The sequence below is a fragment of the Drosophila yakuba genome, chromosome 2L, assembly GCF_016746365.2.
Source record: "Drosophila yakuba strain Tai18E2 chromosome 2L, Prin_Dyak_Tai18E2_2.1, whole genome shotgun sequence".
NCBI lineage: Eukaryota > Metazoa > Arthropoda > Insecta > Diptera > Drosophilidae > Drosophila > Drosophila yakuba.
The window spans coordinates 23,590,788-23,610,040 of NC_052527.2; the positions used below are offsets into that span (position 1 = coordinate 23,590,788).

The 19,253-nt window shown below is 40.6% G+C and overlaps 2 protein-coding genes across 2 annotated transcripts; both read right to left on the reverse strand.

Annotated features, from left to right (window-relative positions):
• Positions 1–1,600: 1,600 nt before the first annotated feature.
• Positions 1,601–4,955, reverse strand: LOC122319465. Its single transcript, XM_043206790.1, has 4 exons — positions 4,915–4,955; positions 4,384–4,733; positions 3,398–3,768; positions 1,601–1,798 (listed from the first exon to the last, which is right to left on the reverse strand). The coding sequence occupies exons 1-4, from the start codon at positions 4,953–4,955 to the stop codon at positions 1,601–1,603; spliced, it is 960 nt and encodes a 319-aa protein (XP_043062725.1).
• A 107-nt stretch (positions 4,956–5,062) lies between these two features.
• On the reverse strand, positions 5,063–18,402 carry LOC120320615. Its single transcript, XM_039370760.2, has 2 exons — positions 14,905–18,402; positions 5,063–5,211 (listed from the first exon to the last, which is right to left on the reverse strand). The coding sequence occupies exons 1-2, from the start codon at positions 16,094–16,096 to the stop codon at positions 5,063–5,065; spliced, it is 1,341 nt and encodes a 446-aa protein (XP_039226694.1). The 5' UTR covers positions 16,097–18,402.
• Positions 18,403–19,253: the final 851 nt, after the last annotated feature.

The window sequence follows — 19,253 nt, forward strand, 5'->3', positions numbered from 1 at the left end:
TGACAGAACTAATATTACAGTTTATACACAAGCAATGGCAACCACTATAAAGAATACAATTCAAAGATCACTTCCCGATCTGAGCTGAGATGTGGGGCACGCTTTAGATTCCGGCTCTAGCTCTTCGGCTTTGGGGGTGGTGGTCTTGCTCACCCAGATCTCGGACACGGACTGCACATCACTATTAATAAAGACAAGAATTGAGCGTGCTTGCGACAAAAAAATAGGAGCTAGAACTAAACCGGAAGAAAAATAAATAAATAAATTCTAGAAAATGAAAGTTAGAAGAAAGGACGAAAGATAGAGGAAAAGACAGAGAGAAAACTATCATTTGCGAGGAGACGGATGTTGTTGTGCTCGCTTGAGGCCCACCCAACCTATGATCATCTTCCGCAGGAGCATGGCTCCGATGATCCCTTGCAACCTTACGACCGTGGAGTCATCAGTAGAGTCGGTAAAGGAAATGTTTAGTTGCTCATGATTTCGTTAAACATTAAATTTAATAAACATAAAGTAATTAAGTCTAACATCGTATATAGGTAGTTTGATTATAAGCTTAGATAGTTATAAGAATATTTATGTATCGCATGATTTAATAATATGTAGTAAAAATGTGGGGATTTAGATTTATATCTAACATTTATATGTTAATGGTGATAAGAATTAAATTAATAAGGAATAGTTTCGATTATCTAATTTAATTCATTGGTAGACAACTTCTCGTTTAACTCCATTGTGAAATTTCTTTTAATTAAATTCAATTAAACTTCATTTGAATTCACGACAAATTTTAAAAAAATATTTAATTTATTACAGCGATAGCCAAATTTCGGTTGTTGCGGCATTTAATTCGTTTCTTAACTTTTTTTATATCATTGCCATTTAATAAATTTCTCTTAAGTTTGGGTTAGCACTTAAAAACAAAGTTATATAAACTCACGCATCTTATCCATCGGCGAAAGATCGATCTCCCTCGAAGGTGTGCTGAAAATTGTATGGCTTTGGCAGGCCACTTTGGGGATTTAAGGCATTAGTTTAAACAAAAGAGTTAAAAGGCATTCTTCTAAACAATTCGTTTCACTTCGCAACAAGAGAAATTTTTTTTAGATTTTAACTAACTTTACTTAAATTATAAAAATAAATGTATTTTAATTTTACAGAGGGTTTTCATCAACTATTCATGGCTTCCATTACCATAATCAAATTCACAAAAACATTTCATATGAGTGTCGTAAAAGTTAGGTAACTCGATACAGGTTATGACCAATTTGTGGCGAGAATTGCAAGAAATTTTAATTCGGCAGAACTGGGTTAAAACCCATTTAATGGTTTTGATTTAATGCACAAGAAAATTTATAGTCGGACATCGGATGCTCGGATCTACACTACCACTTAAGGTTAGATCCACTTTCTGAATCTTTTTAAGTTAAACCCACATAGGTGCTGGGGTCAACTGGGGTCAAAATTATTGGGTCACTTTCGGCACTGCCAATTTCCATTAACTGTTCCATAAAACGCCAAAGCTGGCCACTGTAGGCTATTGCGCATGCGCGCTGTTGGCCAATTAAACTGCACTTGAGGTTATATGCCGATCATTCTCCTACTGCTTCTGCTGCTGCTCTCCTAGTGGTCCATCCTGCCCCTCCCAGGGTGCTCCTCGGGACAGGACGCAAACTCGGCTTGCTGGGCTAGATCCGCTGGTTGAGTCCCGATGAAATATAAGGGTTTTCCAGACCGCCCTATGGCACTGGCTGTCAGTCCGCCGCCTGGTTGCCTCCGTGGACACTCTTTCCGTGACCTGGGCAACAAAAGGTTATGCATCTGTATGCAAATGAAAACGTCTTTACCTACTTGAGTTTGGTTAAGCTTTCGCCGAATAAATTTTTCCGCCACCAGATTTTCACAATCCGCGTGGATACTGGCACTATGTGATTATTATATATCTTATCGGCCACAGCAACGATTTGCACTCTACCGGATCTCAAAAGGAATAGAATTTAGCACGGAAACGGATGGAGTCGCTTAGCACTTTTTCTCTGCCACAGCATACAAATTTCCTAATCAGACTAAAGCTTTCCAGATCTTCCCTGGCGCATTTATGAGCTATCTGGTATTTGTGTCCAAAACTGTGTTCTGGCAGAAATGCAGCTAGCTAATTAAAAATGCATGTGCATTAAAGCTCAGCTTAAACTACGTAAAGCTTTTACTGAAATGCATCGACGTTATTCCCGTCGCGTAAAGCCAGGCTCAGAGTGTCACATAATTTAGTGCATACTTCTAGGCAGAAAATGTTTATATCTTTTATGGTTTATCAAAAATTTATTTAGCGGCTCTTCAGTCGACACTAAAAAAGCCCCCCGGTAACATCTGGCTAGGGTATATGTTCGATTGGTACCCTAGACGGATGACACGACTGAAGACACGTCATTGCCGAATATCTTTCGCATGGTACCTATTAGTCTTCCCTGTAAATCCTCTAGCACGTAGTAGGCGCTCCCTAGCCTTCTGCGAACCCTTGCTTTCACAAAAGAAGGACCAAATTTAGCGTTGTATCCTGTTTGGAAGCAGCTTTGCTTAAAATTTCTTCGGAATACTTCTTGCCCTTCCGTATAAGAAACAACTCGAGACCGAAGATTGTACTTCTTTTCATTCTCGGAGTGCTTTTCAATCATCTTCTTACATGCTTTCTCCCGTACTATATCAAACGAGTCTGACCGATTGAACTTCAAAGATCGATCATCCAATAGGTTGAGCTTCCTCAACAAAGAGTACGTAGAAGCAGAGGTAACCATGTGTTGCCCGAAAACCATATAATAAGGAGAAGTTCCTAGGCTTGAATGTACGGACGATCTCAACGCACAACTAATCTTGTTTAAGTATTCGTCCCAGTCTTTTTGATCGGGTCTCACATATGCTCTAATTGCAGCAATAACTGATCGGTTCACGCGCTCGGAGGCATTCGCCTGTGGCGAATGTACAGCAGTAAATGTATGAGTAATACTATACTGCTGCATTAACTTTTGAAAAGCGTGTGAACGAAATTTTGAGATCCATTATCTGACACTATAGTTTCGGGAGTGCCATACGACATAAATAATTCTCCTTCAAAATATTTTATGACAACACCTGCATCTATCTTCTTTACTGGTTTAAGAAAGACATATTTGGAGAAATGGTCAAGGATGATAAAAACTCCAATGTTCCCACTTCTAGACCTTGGATAAGGTCCAAGAAAGTCTATAAATAAGCGTTGGAAAAACCTTTGACTCTCAGGCGCTTTTCCTAACGGTGGTCGCAAAACGTAATTAGGTGCTTTTGTGGTTTTGCACACCTCACACGCATTTATATAGACCTTAACGTCTGCTACAAGTCCAGGCCAGAACTAATAACGTCTAACACTCTCAATGGTCTTGTGTATCCCACCATGAGCAGACAACGAATTATCATGAGCACGAGACAGTATTTCAGAGACCAATTCCTTAGGTACCCATAGCTTCCAGGCATATTCGTCGTGCACCTGCTCTCCTGTCAAATGCTCAGCCTTCAGATAAATGTAACCGCTATCGGTCCTAAGATCAGGAAAATTCTTCTGATTTGCGCTCACTTTAAAGTGGTCAGAATTTAGATCCACGAGAAGTCCCTCCCGCAGGTCAATTGCAGCTACCGCGTCTTCGTTCACCCGAGACAAGGAGTCGGGAACTACGTTCATCGAACCTTTGCGATGCTCAATCGCGAAATCATATCTTTGCAAGGCCAAAGCCCATCGAGCTATGCGCGAATTAAGGTCATGGTTAGACATAAACCATTTTAGTGACGCATGATCAGTTATGATCTTGAACCTATGTCCTTCCACGTACGCCCTAAAACTTTTAAGAGCCACGATCGCGGCGAGACATTCTTGCTCTGTTACTGTATAATTTTGTTGCGCCTTATTTAACTTTTTTGAAATTAAGGCAATAGGACGCTCATCTCCTTCTTCCGAAACTTGCACTAACACGGCTCCAACTCCGGTCTTGCTCGCATCGCAATGTATTGCGAATGGTTTCGAAAAATCAGGACTGCATAAAACAGGAGCCTCGCTAAGACATTGCTTTAGCTTCTCAAAAGATTCTACTGCTGCTTCAGTCAAACTGAATCTTCTTTTCGTGGTCATCAGATGAGTTAAAGGAGCAGCAAGAGACGCAAAATTAGGAACGAACTTGCGATACCAGCCACATAAACCCATGAAACTTCGCAGACTGCGCAACGTATTAGGCAAAGGAAAATTCCTAATTGCGGCTACTTTTTCTGGATCGGTACGGATTCCTCCATCTCCAATTATATGACCTAGGTAACGCACTCTCAACATGCATAAGTGACTTTTGCCAATATTGATCGTCAAACCTGCACGTCTTATCTGTAGCGCAACCTCTCTTAGCACTTCGAGGTGCCTCTCATCTAGGTAAATAAAAACCTCGTTCCTAAGATGAGCTGGCACCACTTTGTCCATCAAACGAGACATCGTACTTGTGGCATTGCATAGCCCGAACGGCATAAGTTTAAGCTGATAGAGGGGTCTACCAGGAACGGTGAACGCCGTCTTGTCACGCGAAGTTTTATCCAAAGGCACTTGCCAATAAGCGTCCTTTAGATCAAGGCTAGTTATGTACTCGGCCTTCGGCAACCTACTCAAAATGCCACTAATTTGAGGCAGAGGATATGCATCCTTTTCGGTGAAGCTATTCACCTTACGACTGTTAGACAAATTTTAACCTTTCCAGGTTTCGTTACCATAACGATTGGAGATGACCAAGAACTGTCAGACTCTTCTATCACTCCTAGTTGTAGCATCCTGTCAATCTCGGAATACATTGCCTTTTCTACGGCTGGTGAAACAGGGAAATGGCGTTGTTTTATTGGCTTTGCCATACTTACATCAATAGAGTGCGATATAAGGTTGGTCTTACCAAGACCATCTTGACTAAATGACGGAAAACAATTGATCACGTTCGTTAGCCTCGCCTTATCCACCTCGGATAGCTTATGTTGGTCAACTTTAACTTTGAAATCAACTTCATCTGAGCTAGATAGATATGATAAGTCTTCTGGGAAGTAAGTCGTAACGCCTCCAAAAATCTATCCCTAAATATAGATCTTGTTTAAGCGACGGTACGATGTAAATTTTTAAAACCTTCTTCTGGTCGCCGTATTCTACCTCTGTTTGAATATGTCCTCTGTAACGTATCACATCCAAGAATACCGTCAGGCAGGGTGTTCGATGGGTATCGAGAGCACGCGAGCGATGGTCCGACTGCTGCTTGTCGGTAAAAGGGGGTGGTGGGGTTGCTGCGATCCCATATTTGCCTATATCTGATTATAAAACTTATTTTCGCGTGCTAGACAAGCTAACCTGATCCGGAAGTAGGAGAACTCACAATACAAACATCTAGAAGAGGAAAACATGTTTAAATGGTTTACGCCAAACCGATCAATGGCCATCTTATTATCTTAATGTTCCCTGATGGCCCCTTTGGAAACCTAATCTATTCGCAAGGGCCTCATGCTAGCTGCGGCGAAAACTTAGGGAATTACCACATTATAAATTGGATTTTATTACTAATATATGTATGTAAACATTCTTAAAACTAGGCATATAAGCTAAATAGGAATGAAAGCGTAAAAAGATAAATTTTTGCATATAGTTAAACTATTGTTTTTGGAATTTACGATAAGTGAGGATTAAAAATATATAAAAAAAAATCGACAAAAAAATAATTACAAGACAATAATATGCGTGAATTTAAATAGCGATTGTTTCGGATTTCTCTCAGTGTGAATATGTTTAGTTCTCTTTCATTTCCTTTATGATCTTTACGTTATTATTTATTTGAACGTTTCAAGGAAAAAAACAATAGGGACATCTACGTTAATGCTTTTAGTGCTGAACTCATTTTAATTTATCCAATATACATAATCAACATGGTTTTCTTTAGTGACTCACCCTTTTCTATTGTAACTTCCATCGGAGAAAGCGCTTTCGGCGACGGCAGCTTTTTCATTGGGAGTAAAGTTTTTTTGGATTTAAAAAATGTAAAAATACTGATTATTTCGCACACATTCTTTGGAGGTATCCCTGTTATTCTTTTTTTCTCCTTTTAAAGTTGGGACATTTTTTTTTTCCCGTGTGGCTTACAAATTTAACACCAACATAAAACACAAAACAAAGAAATCGGACACTTCTCCTCACATTAATTGGCACATTATTTTTCCACAATAATAATAAAAAAAATCTTAACCTAATTTACTAAAACATAATTATCTTTTCTTTTTTCGTAGTTAGGGTTTTTCTCCCCCTTATTATTTTTTTTTGATTTTTTTTTTTCTTTCTTTAAATTTGCCCTAAATGTGGGTCTTATAATAGTTATTAGTTTTAGGTCGCGTTCAGCGCACTCGCGAGCTGATCGGACTTTTCTTTCGATTTTCAGTCTTTATACATGCTGCTGGGGAAGCGCGCGAACCAACTGACAAAAATCCACTAATCGGCGGCTACTTCTTCCGCGGTCCGTAGGCCTTCCTTGGTCGCAGAAGCTGCAGCCGAAGATTTGTTGTCCGCTTTGCCTTTTAATTCCCTTTTTGTGGCCTGACAAAAAAAACTGCAATTTCTGGCGCTGCCTGGCTGTAGCGCTTCTTCTTCCTTCCGGATCAGTAAGCTGGTTATACTTTGTTCTTTTAAAACCCTGCACGAGAGTTAGGCGATAAAAGTCTGGGTCTCTTAGCCCTTTTCTATCCACTTACCCCAGCTCTCCGCCGGTTCAAACTATTCGCCAATCTGGTTCGCCTGTAGCACTTGTACTTATTTGGCTTTAATTGCCCACAATCCCCAAACGAACTTTCTCCGCCGATCTTTAACTTGAGAATGGCTGCTGATGACGCCAGAATAAGGCGGCAACCTAGCATCTGCCAGATTTGTAGAAATTTTACTCTCTCTGGGAAATCTGACAATTGGCCCTGTAAGACCCGTGACCCTGCCGCTAACCCCTTCACGCGTTATGCAGGTGGCGCACGCCTCGCAATATGACACCTAGATGGCGTTGCAGTTTTGGCTCTGCCGCAAGTGCCACAAATACCCCCCGCCAAAGATCTGACTTGGGAGTCAAATTCCCAAGACAGATACAACCAGCACAGAAGGCAGCTCAACTATTGTTTCATATCTTTCGCATGATAGCGTCCAATATACTTCCCTTGCAGATCTTCCAGGTCACAGTTAGCCAGGCCAATTTTCTTCTTAACCCTAGCCTTTACGTAAGCTGGGGCTAGCTTGGCGTTATAACCGGCTAGGAAATTGCTTTGTCTGAAATTCCGTCGCCATACTTCCTGACCCTCTGACACCTCCCTCGACCGTAAATTATAATGTCGTTCGTTCCTCGCATTTTGCCTCCTCATAACCTCGCCTGCTTTACTTCGAATTAAATCTAGCGAATCTTCTCTTGTAAACACCGCTGACCTGTCCTCAAGCAGTCGCAGAGCTCTTAAGAGCTTAAAAGTGGAGCCTGAAGATACATAGTGCTGCCCGAACACCATATAATAGGGGGAAGTACCAATGCTAGAATGAACAGAGGATCGCAATGCGCAGCAAATACTACTGAGCTGCTCATCCCAGTCCTTTTGGTCCGTACGAATGCGCGGATTGCAGCTATCACAGATCGATTTACGCGTTCCGAAGCATTAGCCTGGGTGAATAAAATGCCGTCAGAGTATGCGATACTTTATAATTTCTGGAATGCATCCGATTTGAATTGCGAACCGTTGTCAGAAACAATAGTTTCCGGCACTCCAAACGTATGGAATAGATCCTGCTGTAGATATTGAATTACTACGTCTGCTGTGAGTTTCTTTACCGCTTTTAGGAACACGAACTTCGTATAATGATCTAAAACTATGTGCCCATGTGTGCCCACTCCTAGACCGCGGATATGGTCCTAGAAAATCAACGTAGAGTCTCTGGAAGAATCTATGGGACTCTGGAGAGGTACCCATTGGTGGACGTTGAATCCTGTTCGGCGCTTTCGACATTTTTCAAGTGGCACAAGCTTGTATATAGTCCTTCACGTCCTTGATCAACCCTGGCCAAAAGTAATACCTTCGAACTCTTTCTAAGGTCTTGTGGATGCCTCAGTGGGATGCTAGTGGATCATCGTGAGCTTTTTTCAGAACCTCGGGAACTAATTTCGTTGGAATCCAAAGTTTCCAGTTGAAGTTGTCGTGTAAGGCCTCGCCGGTAGCGTGATTGGTTCTGCGATACACCAAATTGTCGACCACCTTCAAATCTGGAAGCTTTTCTCCATTCGCTTTTACCTTTTCAATCAGCTCCACATATTCATCGCTTTTGAATTCTGGCAAATCTAATTCTACTAGCAACCCGTGACTTGCTTCTATGGCCGCCAATTCCTCCTCATTCACCCTCGACAATGCATCGGGAACTACATTCAACCTTCCGCTACGATGTTCGATTTTAAAATCGAAACTCTGCAGTTTCAAGACCCACCGAGCTAAACGTGAATGGAGGTCCGTTTGGGTCATAAGCCACTTTAGCGACGCATGATCGGTAATTACGGTGAATGCGTGTCCTTCTACATACGCTCGGAATCTTTTTATACAAATAATGGCCGCCAGGCACTCATGCCGAATAATTTTTCTGTGCTTTGTTCAATTTTTTCGAAACGAAAGCTAATGGGTATTCGTCCCCTTCATCCGACTTTTGCACAAGAACTCCACCAACACCAGACTTACTCGCATCACAGTGTATAAAAAATGGTCTGCTAAAATCCGGACTGTGAAGAACTGGGGCAACGCACAACATTTCTTTAAGCTTCGCAAAAGCCTTCTCTCCCTCAGCAGTCATCACAAATTTTTCTCTTGGCTTTAACAGGTCAGTAAGCGGAGCGGAGAGAGATGCAAAATTATTTATAAACTTCCTGTACCACCCAACCATGCCTAAGAACCGGCGCAGAGCCTTGAGCGACTGCGGTAACGAAAAATTTGTCATCGCTGATATTTTATCTGGATCTGTGCGTATAACGCCCTCCCCGACAATATGGCCCAGATACTTGACAATACACATGCAGAACTTGCTTTTCTCGACATTGAGAGTTAGCCCTGCTGTTCTTACATAGCTCGCCACTAAGCCTAACACCCTCATGTGAGCCTCTGATACTATGAGCAGGTCATCCAGATACACGAAAACCTCATTTCTCAAATTTGCGGGAATAACCTTGTCCATCAATCTAGTCATAGTTTGAGAAGCGTTTGTGAGACCGAAAGGCATAACTTTGTATTGATATAGGGGCTTTCCGGGTATGGTAAATGCCGTTTTGTCACGCGATGCAGGGTCCAGAGGGATTTGCCAGTAGGCATCCTTGAGATCGAGACTTGATATAAACATAGCCTTGGGAAGCCGCCCTAAGATACCATCTATCTGAGGCAACGGATACGCATCCTTTTTAGTAACCGCGTTGACCTTTCGGCTATCCAAGCATAGACGAATTTTTCCCGGTTTCTGCACCAGAACAACCGTTGATGACCAGGGACTATCTGATTCCTCAATAACTCCTAAGCTGAGCGTTCGATCGACCTCTTGATACAGCAACCTTTCCACTGCCGGATAGACGGGAAAATGCCTTTGCTTCACCGGCTTTGCGTCTCCAACGTCAATAGTATGAAAGATTTTGTTCGTCTTGCCTAACCCAGAAACTGCGAAAGATGGGAATCGTTGAACTACCGATTTGAGTATGTCCTGTTGGCTAACCGAAAGTTGATGTGATTCCGGGGAAATTTCATCCGCACTCATACTAACCGGCAGAAGATCGAATTCTTTCCAGAAATCTATTCCCAGGTAAAGATCCTGACTAAGGGACGGAATAATATGCAGCTCTAAATCCTTGATTACTTGCTTGTACTGCACAGGAGTTCTAAGCCGGCCAATTACTTCTTGCTTTTTGCCATCCGCCGTGCTTGCAACCGATGCAGCGCGTTTAAAAGGAATTTTACTGACAACAATTTGCTCAGCTAATTTTCCCCCAACCACACTCATTGCGGCTCCGGTATCGAGCAATCCTAACACTACTTTATCCAGCAAACGCACCTCTGGGCGTTTATCGGCATTCTTATAACGGATAGCGTTAACAGCTTTTGCTGCTCGCCAAAAGGCTCTCATCCTGTTTGCATTTTACGATCTTTTCTTTGGACTGACTGACATTGATAACTGATTAGATTTTATTAACTGTGGCCAAGGAGTGAACGGACTGACAATGCTATCGGACAAATTCGGGAAAGTTATTGTAGGTGATAAGTTTTCTTTTTCTACTGGCTCGCATCTGGGTTCGTCGATTTCTGGCGCTGAACACACGACGGCTGACGAGGCTGTGTGCTCATCCTGGAGTTTTTTTGGCATTTTACGCAAGATGGCCTGTAAGTATTCGGGCGTCCACAACCAAAGCAGAAAATTTTACGTTTTCCCTCGCAGTCCTGATACCTGTGACCCTCTTTTCGACAGTTCCAACAAATTAACGCCATAGCACCTATTTCTCCTTCATCTCCGTCATACGAAAATTCAACTGCGTCATCCAAATGGATTTCCTCGATTAACTCGGAGACATTCTTGCGAAAAGGGATACTCTTTTGATAGCTATGGCTTCGCCTTACGTCGTCTAAAAACCTTTCTCTTCGCCGACAAATCTCGCGCAGCCGATCGACGGTGCCGACATTAACATTCAGGAGTTCATGCCGAATTTCCGGTCGTAAATTCCTACTCAGAGTGTCCACCACATCTCGCTCAGACATTGGCGTTTCTAAGCTATCCATAAGCTGCATAATTGCATCGTGAAACGTGTCGAAATCCTCTTTCTCCCTTTGTTTTCTATCTCGGATAGCTTCTCTAATATCCACATCAGTGCGGGTGTCCCGAAATTGCTTTCGTAGCGCATAGCAAAGCGAACCCCATCGTACCTCCCTAACGGACTTGTGAAAACGCCAATAGAAATCACGCGCTTTGCCATCAAACAGCAAACTAGAATTGCTGCATAAAGCTACAAAATTCCCTTCTAGCGTCTGCTGTGTAAGTGCCTCTACCCGATATATGAAATTATCAACTCCCAGGCCCTCTGGACTGCCACTGAATCTTAGCTTCCAACTGTTAAGTATTTGGCCAACTTTATCGGGTCGTTGCACAAGATCGGTAACCTCTGTTCTTGGAGTTGCCCTTCCAGAGCCATGTACCATACTTGTTGGCCCTCCAACCTGAAAATTTACCGACTCTGAATATCGCCTTGTGTCTATATTGGTTTCTGCAACCTAGTATGATGTTGAGGTTCTTTGCAAATCGGACAGGTGTTGCTGGTTTTGGAGTAGACCTCGAAACAATTTTTGTGGAACTTATGCCCACACTTGATCTTCACTATAGATGCAGATGCCAACGATTTTTCACACAAGATGCATTTGGGAGAGGATGTATCTTCCTCGGACAGCGGCATTTTTCCCAATTTAGACCAATGAATTTAGTAAGCAACTAATAACTATTATTTAATAATGTATAAAAGTAAACAAATAAAAATATTAGAAATATAAAATTTCAAATCACATAAATAAATGATAATAAATAGGACAATAAATAAATTAAATCGAAATCCAATCAGAATAATTAATTACAGAAATAATCTAATCTAACCACATAAATAAAATTCAGAAAAAAAATAATTTAAAATTGTAACATCGAAATTGAAAATAAATAGAACAATAAATCCAAAAAAAATTAATAAGACGGAGTGTAATTTAATTAAACGAATGGAGTAATCGCCAAAAACATAAAATAAATTTAAAAATTAGTTAAAATTAATGATCAAATTAAACAAACGAAGTAACTAATATATCAAATCAGAACTAATAAAAATATTTACTGCTATCGAACGAACAAATGAAATGGCAAATCAAACAAAAATCAATTCAAATCGTTAAATCACAAAATTCAAATGCCCAAATAATGTAAATATCAACGCTTGCGTTTGTTCTTTTGCTATACTTGCACTTGCCTATTCGAGGTTCAATGACCTCCCTTTGCTTATCAGCTGCTTGTTCGTTGCGGTTCCCTTTTTTCAGCAGCAACACATTAATATAACAGCTAATGACTTTAGTTTTAAAGTTAAATCTTGTAATTGTAAATAGATAGAAAAATAACGCAAATCATGCAACCGGAACTCTTCCAAAACTTGAGAAAGATTTGATTGCTAAACAATAGTTCCCCTGCAAATGTGTAATTGGTTTCAAACCGAGTCTACCGTTTGACTATAACAAAAGAACATAAAGAAAACGAAGAAGTTTTGTCGCGCAATTGCAACAACATCTACACTGCTGTGCCGGTGGTCATCCGTGGTCAGTGGCTAAGCTTAAGAGATAATCCCTGACTGCGGTCCACGCGACTACCGCCTGCACCCTTCTTCAAGAAGAACGGAGCGTATCTCTTTTGCCGTCGTCTGTGGTCTTTTAAAAAGAATGCCTCTTTATAAAAAGAATGCCTACGTAAATCCTATGCAGATAAACGACTAACGATCCAGCTTCCGTATAAGAAAACATGACCCTTCATTACAGCCAATCAGCCGTGGTCAGACTACCTCTTATTAAAAGATTGTTTGCCTGCTTGTCCTATGCGTACTGATAAGCTGCTCTGTGTGGCTCAGAAATAAAAATGTAGGTGATAGGACAGATGTAAATCTTTTGTAATTACTGACTTGCGAGGCCGATTGATTTATTACTGATGATAAAATCTCTCGTCATTCGCAAGACAGGAACTACAGCGGAACTAAAACGTATTTGTTTTGGGTAATAAAAGCAAGTAGCTGTGGCTTATGCTCAAATGTGGTTCGCCCACAAATGATTCTCATAGCTCATAGCTAAATAGTAATAGAAAAAGATTGTGTATGTATATATGAGTCTGTGTCGTGTAACATTCGTGTAAACATTCTTAAAACTAGGCATATAAGCTAAATAGGAATGAAAGCATAAAAAGGTATAGATTTGCATATAGTTAAACTATTGTTTTTGGAGTTTACGAGAAGTGAGGATAAAAAAAAAATATATAAAAAAAAAATCGACAAAAAAAAATACAAGACAATAATATGCGTGAATTTAAATAGCGATTGTTTTGGATTTCTCTCAGTGTGAATATGTTTAGTTCTCTTTCATTTCCTTTATGATCTTTACGTTATAATTTATTTGAACGTTTCAAGGAAAAAAACAAGAGAGAACGCTATAGTCGAGTTCCCCGACTATCTGATACCCGTTACTCAGCTAGTGGAAGGGAAAAGGAGAGTCTTAAACACAGTTTTTGGCGGTTTGTAGGCGTTATAGTGGGCGTGGCAGAACGTTTCTTGGCAAATCGATAGAAATTCACAAGACCAATATAAAAATGAAAAAATATCAAAACATTTTTCAAAAGTGTAGGCGTATCAGCTTTGGGCGCTTTGAGAGCGTTAGAGTGGGCGTGGCAAAAAGTTGTTTGGCAAATAGATAGAAAATTACAAGACTAATACAAAAATGAAAAAATTTCAAAACATTTTTCAAAAGTGTGGGCGTGGCAGTTTTGGGCGGTTTGTGGGCGTTAGAGTGGGCGTGGCAACATGAATCGATAAGCTTGCGCTGCTTCTATGTCCCTGGAGTTTGTATGCTTAATCTCAACTTTCTAGCTTTAGTAGTTCCTGAGAACTCGACGTTCATACGGACGGACAGACGGACGGACAGACGGACGGACGGACAGACGGACGGACAGACGGACATGGCCAGATCGACTCGGCTATTGATCCTGATCAAGAATATATATACTTTATATGGTCGGAAACACTTCCTTCTGCCTGTTACATACTTTTAAACGAATCTAGTATACCCTTTTACTCTACGAGTAACGGGTATAACAATAGGGACATATACGTTAATGCTTTTAGTGCTGAACTCATTTTAATTTATCCAATATACATAATCAACATGGTTTTCTTTGGTGACTCACCCTTTTCTTTTGTAACTTCCATCGGAGAAAGCGCTTTCGGCGACGGCAGCTTTTTCATTGGGAGTAAAGTTTTTTTGGATTTAAAAAATGTAAAAATACTGATTATTTCGCACACATTCTTTGGAGGTATCCCTGTTATTCTTTTTTTTCTCCTTTTAAAGTTGGGACATTTTTTTTTCCCGTGTGGCTTACAAATTTAACACCAACATAAAACACAAAACAAAGAAATCGGACACTTCTCCTCACATTAATTGGCACATTGTTTTTCCACAATAATAATAAAAAAAATCTTAACCTAATTTACTAAAACATAATTATCTTTTCTTTTTTCGTAGCTAGGGTTTTTCTCCCCCTTTTTTTTTTTTGTTTTTTTTTTTCTTTCTTTAAATTTGCCCTAAATGTGGGTCTTATAATAGTTATTAGTTTTAGGTCGCGTTCAGCGCATTCGCGAGCGGATCGGACTTTTCTTTCGATTTTCAGTCTTTATACATGCTGCTGGCGAAGCGCGCGAACCAACTGACAAAATCTACTAATCGGCGGCTACTTCTTCCGCGGTCCGTAGGCCTTCCTTGGTCGCAGAAGCTGCAGCCGAAGATTTGTTGTCCGCTTTGCCTTTTAATTGCCTTTTTGTGGCCTGACAAAAAAAACTGCAATTTCTGGCGCTGCCTGGCTGTAGCGTTCTTCCTTCCGGATCAGTAAGCTGGTTATACTTTGTTCTTTTAAAACCCTGCACTCTCTCTGGGAAATCTGACAATTGGCCCTGTAAGACCCGTGACCCTGCCGCTAACCCCTTCACGCGTTATGCAGGTGGCGCACGCCTCGCAATATGACACCTAGATGGCGTTGCAGTTTTAGCTCTGCCGCAAGTGCCACACCTCGTATCTGCTGTGATCGGCCGTCTGCCGTTGTAGCACTACTATTAATGGCCTTATAGTTTCCTGCAGCTTCTACTTCACGGTCTAAGTTACCTCCTACACAACTTGCCGATTCGCTAGAGTCTAACAGACCGTAAACCGTACGATTAAACAACCGAATTGGCAAAAACGGACGAGGATCTTTTGGTCCTTCAGGTAGCGACTTTATATAATTGACTCCAATTCTACAGTTCTTGACATTTTGCCAGAATGCTTTAATTCGACTAGAATTTCGAGCCTTTCGTTTCCCAACATTTTGTAAATAATTCTCTTCATGTTTAATTTTCTTTAGTGTTTGGATTTTGCTATGTAGCAAAGAACTAGCAGGTAGTTGTTGTTCGTCAGGGATTGGAGGTTGTGCAACATTTGCTGCATCTCTTACTCTTCGGTTATTGTGTATTGGCTCCGAGAGGCAATCGAAGTCTTCTGTTTGAATTGCGACTTCGACATGCTTTGGATTTTTTGAACACTTATTACAACTTGGCTTGTAAGTGTTTACAGCTCCGTAACCGTAACAGAATATTCTTCTCTCCGATACGCAATCCTGATATCGGTGTCCTTCCTTGCGGCAATTCCAGCATAATAAGGAGAACGCTTCGACATCAGCCTCATTTTCAGGTTCTGATTCTAACTGCGTATCATACTCCTGACTAAATTCAGCCACTTCACGTTTAAACGGAGTGCTTCGCACGTAGCCGCTAACCCGCTTAACATCGGCCAAGAAGGTTTCGCGCCTGCGACAAATCTGTCTAAGATCTGAAACCGTCTTAATATCAATGTTTAAGATCTCATGTCTTATTTCTGGACGCAAATAGTTTCTGAGAACTCGAATTAATTTACTCGTAGTCCAAGGATGCTCCAGCTGATCGACTAAACCTGATATTGTATCATAAAAACTATCAAAAGATTCGTTTTGCTTTTGTTTAGAATTCCTGATTAATTCTTCGATATCACAATCGTCTCTGCTATCGCGGAACTGGAGACGCAAAGCTGTACAGAAAGAATTCCACTGAATATCTCCGTGCGCTTTATGATAACGCCAATAAAACTCATTGGCTTTTCCTTCAAAAAGTACGCTGGCGTGTTTGCAAAGCAGATCGACATTATTGTCTAACGTCTCTCGTGTTAGATTAATAAATAAAATTATCAACATACACTCCTTTTCCAGAAAATTTTATTTTTCCAACCGTTGAGGATATGTACAACCTTATCTGGTCGGTTTACCAAATCGGACGTAGTACTTCTCTGTAAAGCGGGAGAGCCCGGAGCCGAGAGGACTTGCCTTAAATTGCTACCGGTTTAATTTCTTGTTTCGACCCTATCTCCATTGCTAAGCGATCGACGTGAAGAATGTTCCCTCTGAGAATTGTCATTACCACCACTGGTGCTTGCTAACGCCCTGGTTATAGTATAGGTTATGGAATTCTGAATTAAATCAGTCATCTTCTCCGAAAGCGTAGCTAATAACCTTTGTTCCACAGCTAGTAATATCATAGCATTATCTGTTAAACTATTCGAATTGCTGGCCCCAATGTTATTAGCTTGCGTACTTTGTCCCGAGGTCGAAGCTATATTACCTGAGACTTGCTGACCAACTGTATCCACGGGCTGTCGTTTTCTGGACCCACTTCGATGTTTGTCTCTCAGTTACTTCTTTAGGCTTTGGGATCTCTGGTCTACTAGCTACTTTACACACAGGACATTGTGCGCTCTCCTTCCAATAACCTTCTATACACCGCTTATGAAACTCGTGTTGACAACTTGTTATAAAAACCTCAGCAGGATTTATATCTGCTGTACATAACGGACAAACAACCTTTGGGCTTGAGTCAGCCCCTCTTTCAGGAGATCGGTCTAACCCCATCATTCCCACAAGATATAAAAATCTGGTTTGAGTGCGAAAAAAAAGTAAAAATATTCACGTTCCGACAACGGTTAACCAACTACAATCGAAATTGTTCTTTTAGAAATTGATGCTTTGTTTTGTAATTAAAGACAGAAAATGTTTCGATAATTCAACCAAAAAATTCGAAATGTAAAATGTGATAAAGTAATCAAAAATATGTATATATTTACCGAACTCAATACTAGATGTCGCACGTATCGCAAGGTATCGTTTTCTTAATGATAATTAATATTCTCAGAAATTGAAAGATTGGAAAGTAAAAGGCTTTTGCTAAGGTTTGACCTATTCAAGGAGGGAAGATATATTTCCGGATTTCGAATTCGGACAGCAATTGGTTCAAAAACAGAAACGCATGTATTCCAGAATACCATCAAAAAAATATAAAACTTCTAGAAAATAAAAAATAAAGGAAAATTTCCATTAACTCTCTCTGGCTATGGCACGACTCGGAAGAAATTGGCAGTATTTTCCGTAGCGTTGAGTTTTAGCGTAGACTTAGTTCAATGACTTAGTGCTATAATCTGGGACAGAAGATGAGCCTTCGATGACCACCTCAGTTTTCTTCATTTTAAATAGTCACCTTGTAATCTCACCTACATCTTAGGAAGAATCTTTAGCTTCTTTGTAACACTGGACAGTTGGGAATACTGATATTCACCTCAATTGTTTTCCAAGAATTATTCAGATAAAAGAAAAAAAGACTTCATTTATCTGGGAGTCCTAAGTCGAGGCAACACCCGATTTAAGTCTGGACAGCTAGAAATACTAATATTCACTTAACTGTAATCCGAGAATTCTTTATAACTGAAGTTAAAGAAAATAAATTTATTTATTCGCGAGTCTTAATAAAAAAATTGTTTTCTACTAAGGCTCCACACGTTTGGGCGCCACTTTTCTTATTAATAATAATGAATTATAACTGTAGCGTGTAACGTAGTGCGCCACTGTTCTCAATACGAGAAGGAATTATAACTCCTTGCGTTAGGCAGGCTTTCGAGGATCTGAGCTGTGGGGCACGCTTTAGATTCCGGCTCTAGCTCTTCGGCTTTGGTGGTGGTCACCCAGATCTCGGACACGGACTACACATCACTATTAATAAAGACAAGAATTGAGCGTGCTTGCGACAAAAAAATAGGAGCTAGAACTAAGCCGGAAGAAAAATAAATAAATAAATTCTATAAAATGAAAGTTAGAAGAAAGGACGAAAGATAGAGGAAAAGAAAGAGAGAAAACTATCATTTGCGACGACACGGATGTTGTTGTGCTCGCTTGAGGCCCACCCAACATATGATCATCTTCCGCAGGAGCATGGCTCCGATGATCCCTTGCAACCTTACGACCGTGGAGTCATCAGTAGAGTCGGTAAAGGAAATGTTTAGTTGCTCATGATTTCGTTAAACATTAAATTTAATAAACATAAAGTAATTAAGTCTAACATCGTATATACATAGGTAGTTTGATTATAAGCTTAGATAGTTTTAAGAATATTTATGTATCGCATGATTTAATAATATGTAGTAAAAATGTGGGGATTTAGATATAAATGTTAATGGTGATAAAAATTAAATTAATAAGGAATAGTTTCGATTACCTAATTTAATTCATTGGTAGACAACTTCTCGTTTAACTCCATTGTGAAATTTCTTTTAATTTTTTTTTTTTTTTTTTTTTTAAATGCTTTGCTTTTTTTCTTATACTATAACCTAACTAGGAGTCATGTAGACTGAGACAGTGGCCCTGACAAGTTATGACTGGGTTGGAAGGTCTGTACGTTGCAAGCGGGTTCGGCTGGAGAGCCGAGTCAAGACCCTTGCTAGAGGATTTGGGTGGGCAGATAGTTTTTCATTGTACGACGCTTTTTGCTTGTCTATTTCATCTTTTACTGCGAGAATGCCGAGGTCCCTGTGGATATTTTGGTTACGAATATACCATGGTGCCCCAGTGATAGTTCGCAGGATCTTTGATTGGGCTCGCTGAATGATGTCTATGTTGGTTCTGCTCGCGTTCCCCCACAGCTGGGAGCCATACGTCCAGATTGGCTTAAGAGTGGAGTTGTAGAGCAGGACCTTGTATTCCAGGCACAAGGGCGATCGTGAGTTTATAATCCAGTGGAGGCTGCTGGCTTTCAGTTTTAGGTGCAGTTTCTTGCATTTGATATGTCTATGCCATGTTAGACGTCTGTCGAGGTGGATGCCGAGATACGTTACTTCATTAACTTGGGGGATCTGCGTGCTATTCATACAGAGCGGAGGGCAAGTTTGTCTGTTAAGGGTAAACGTTATGTGTTTACACTTTTGTTCGTTTATTTTAATACGCCAGTCAGATAGCCACTTCTCGACTACCACGAGATGGTTGGCGAGTTGGGTTGTTGCACGGACTGGGCATCTGGAGCGGCTAAGGATCG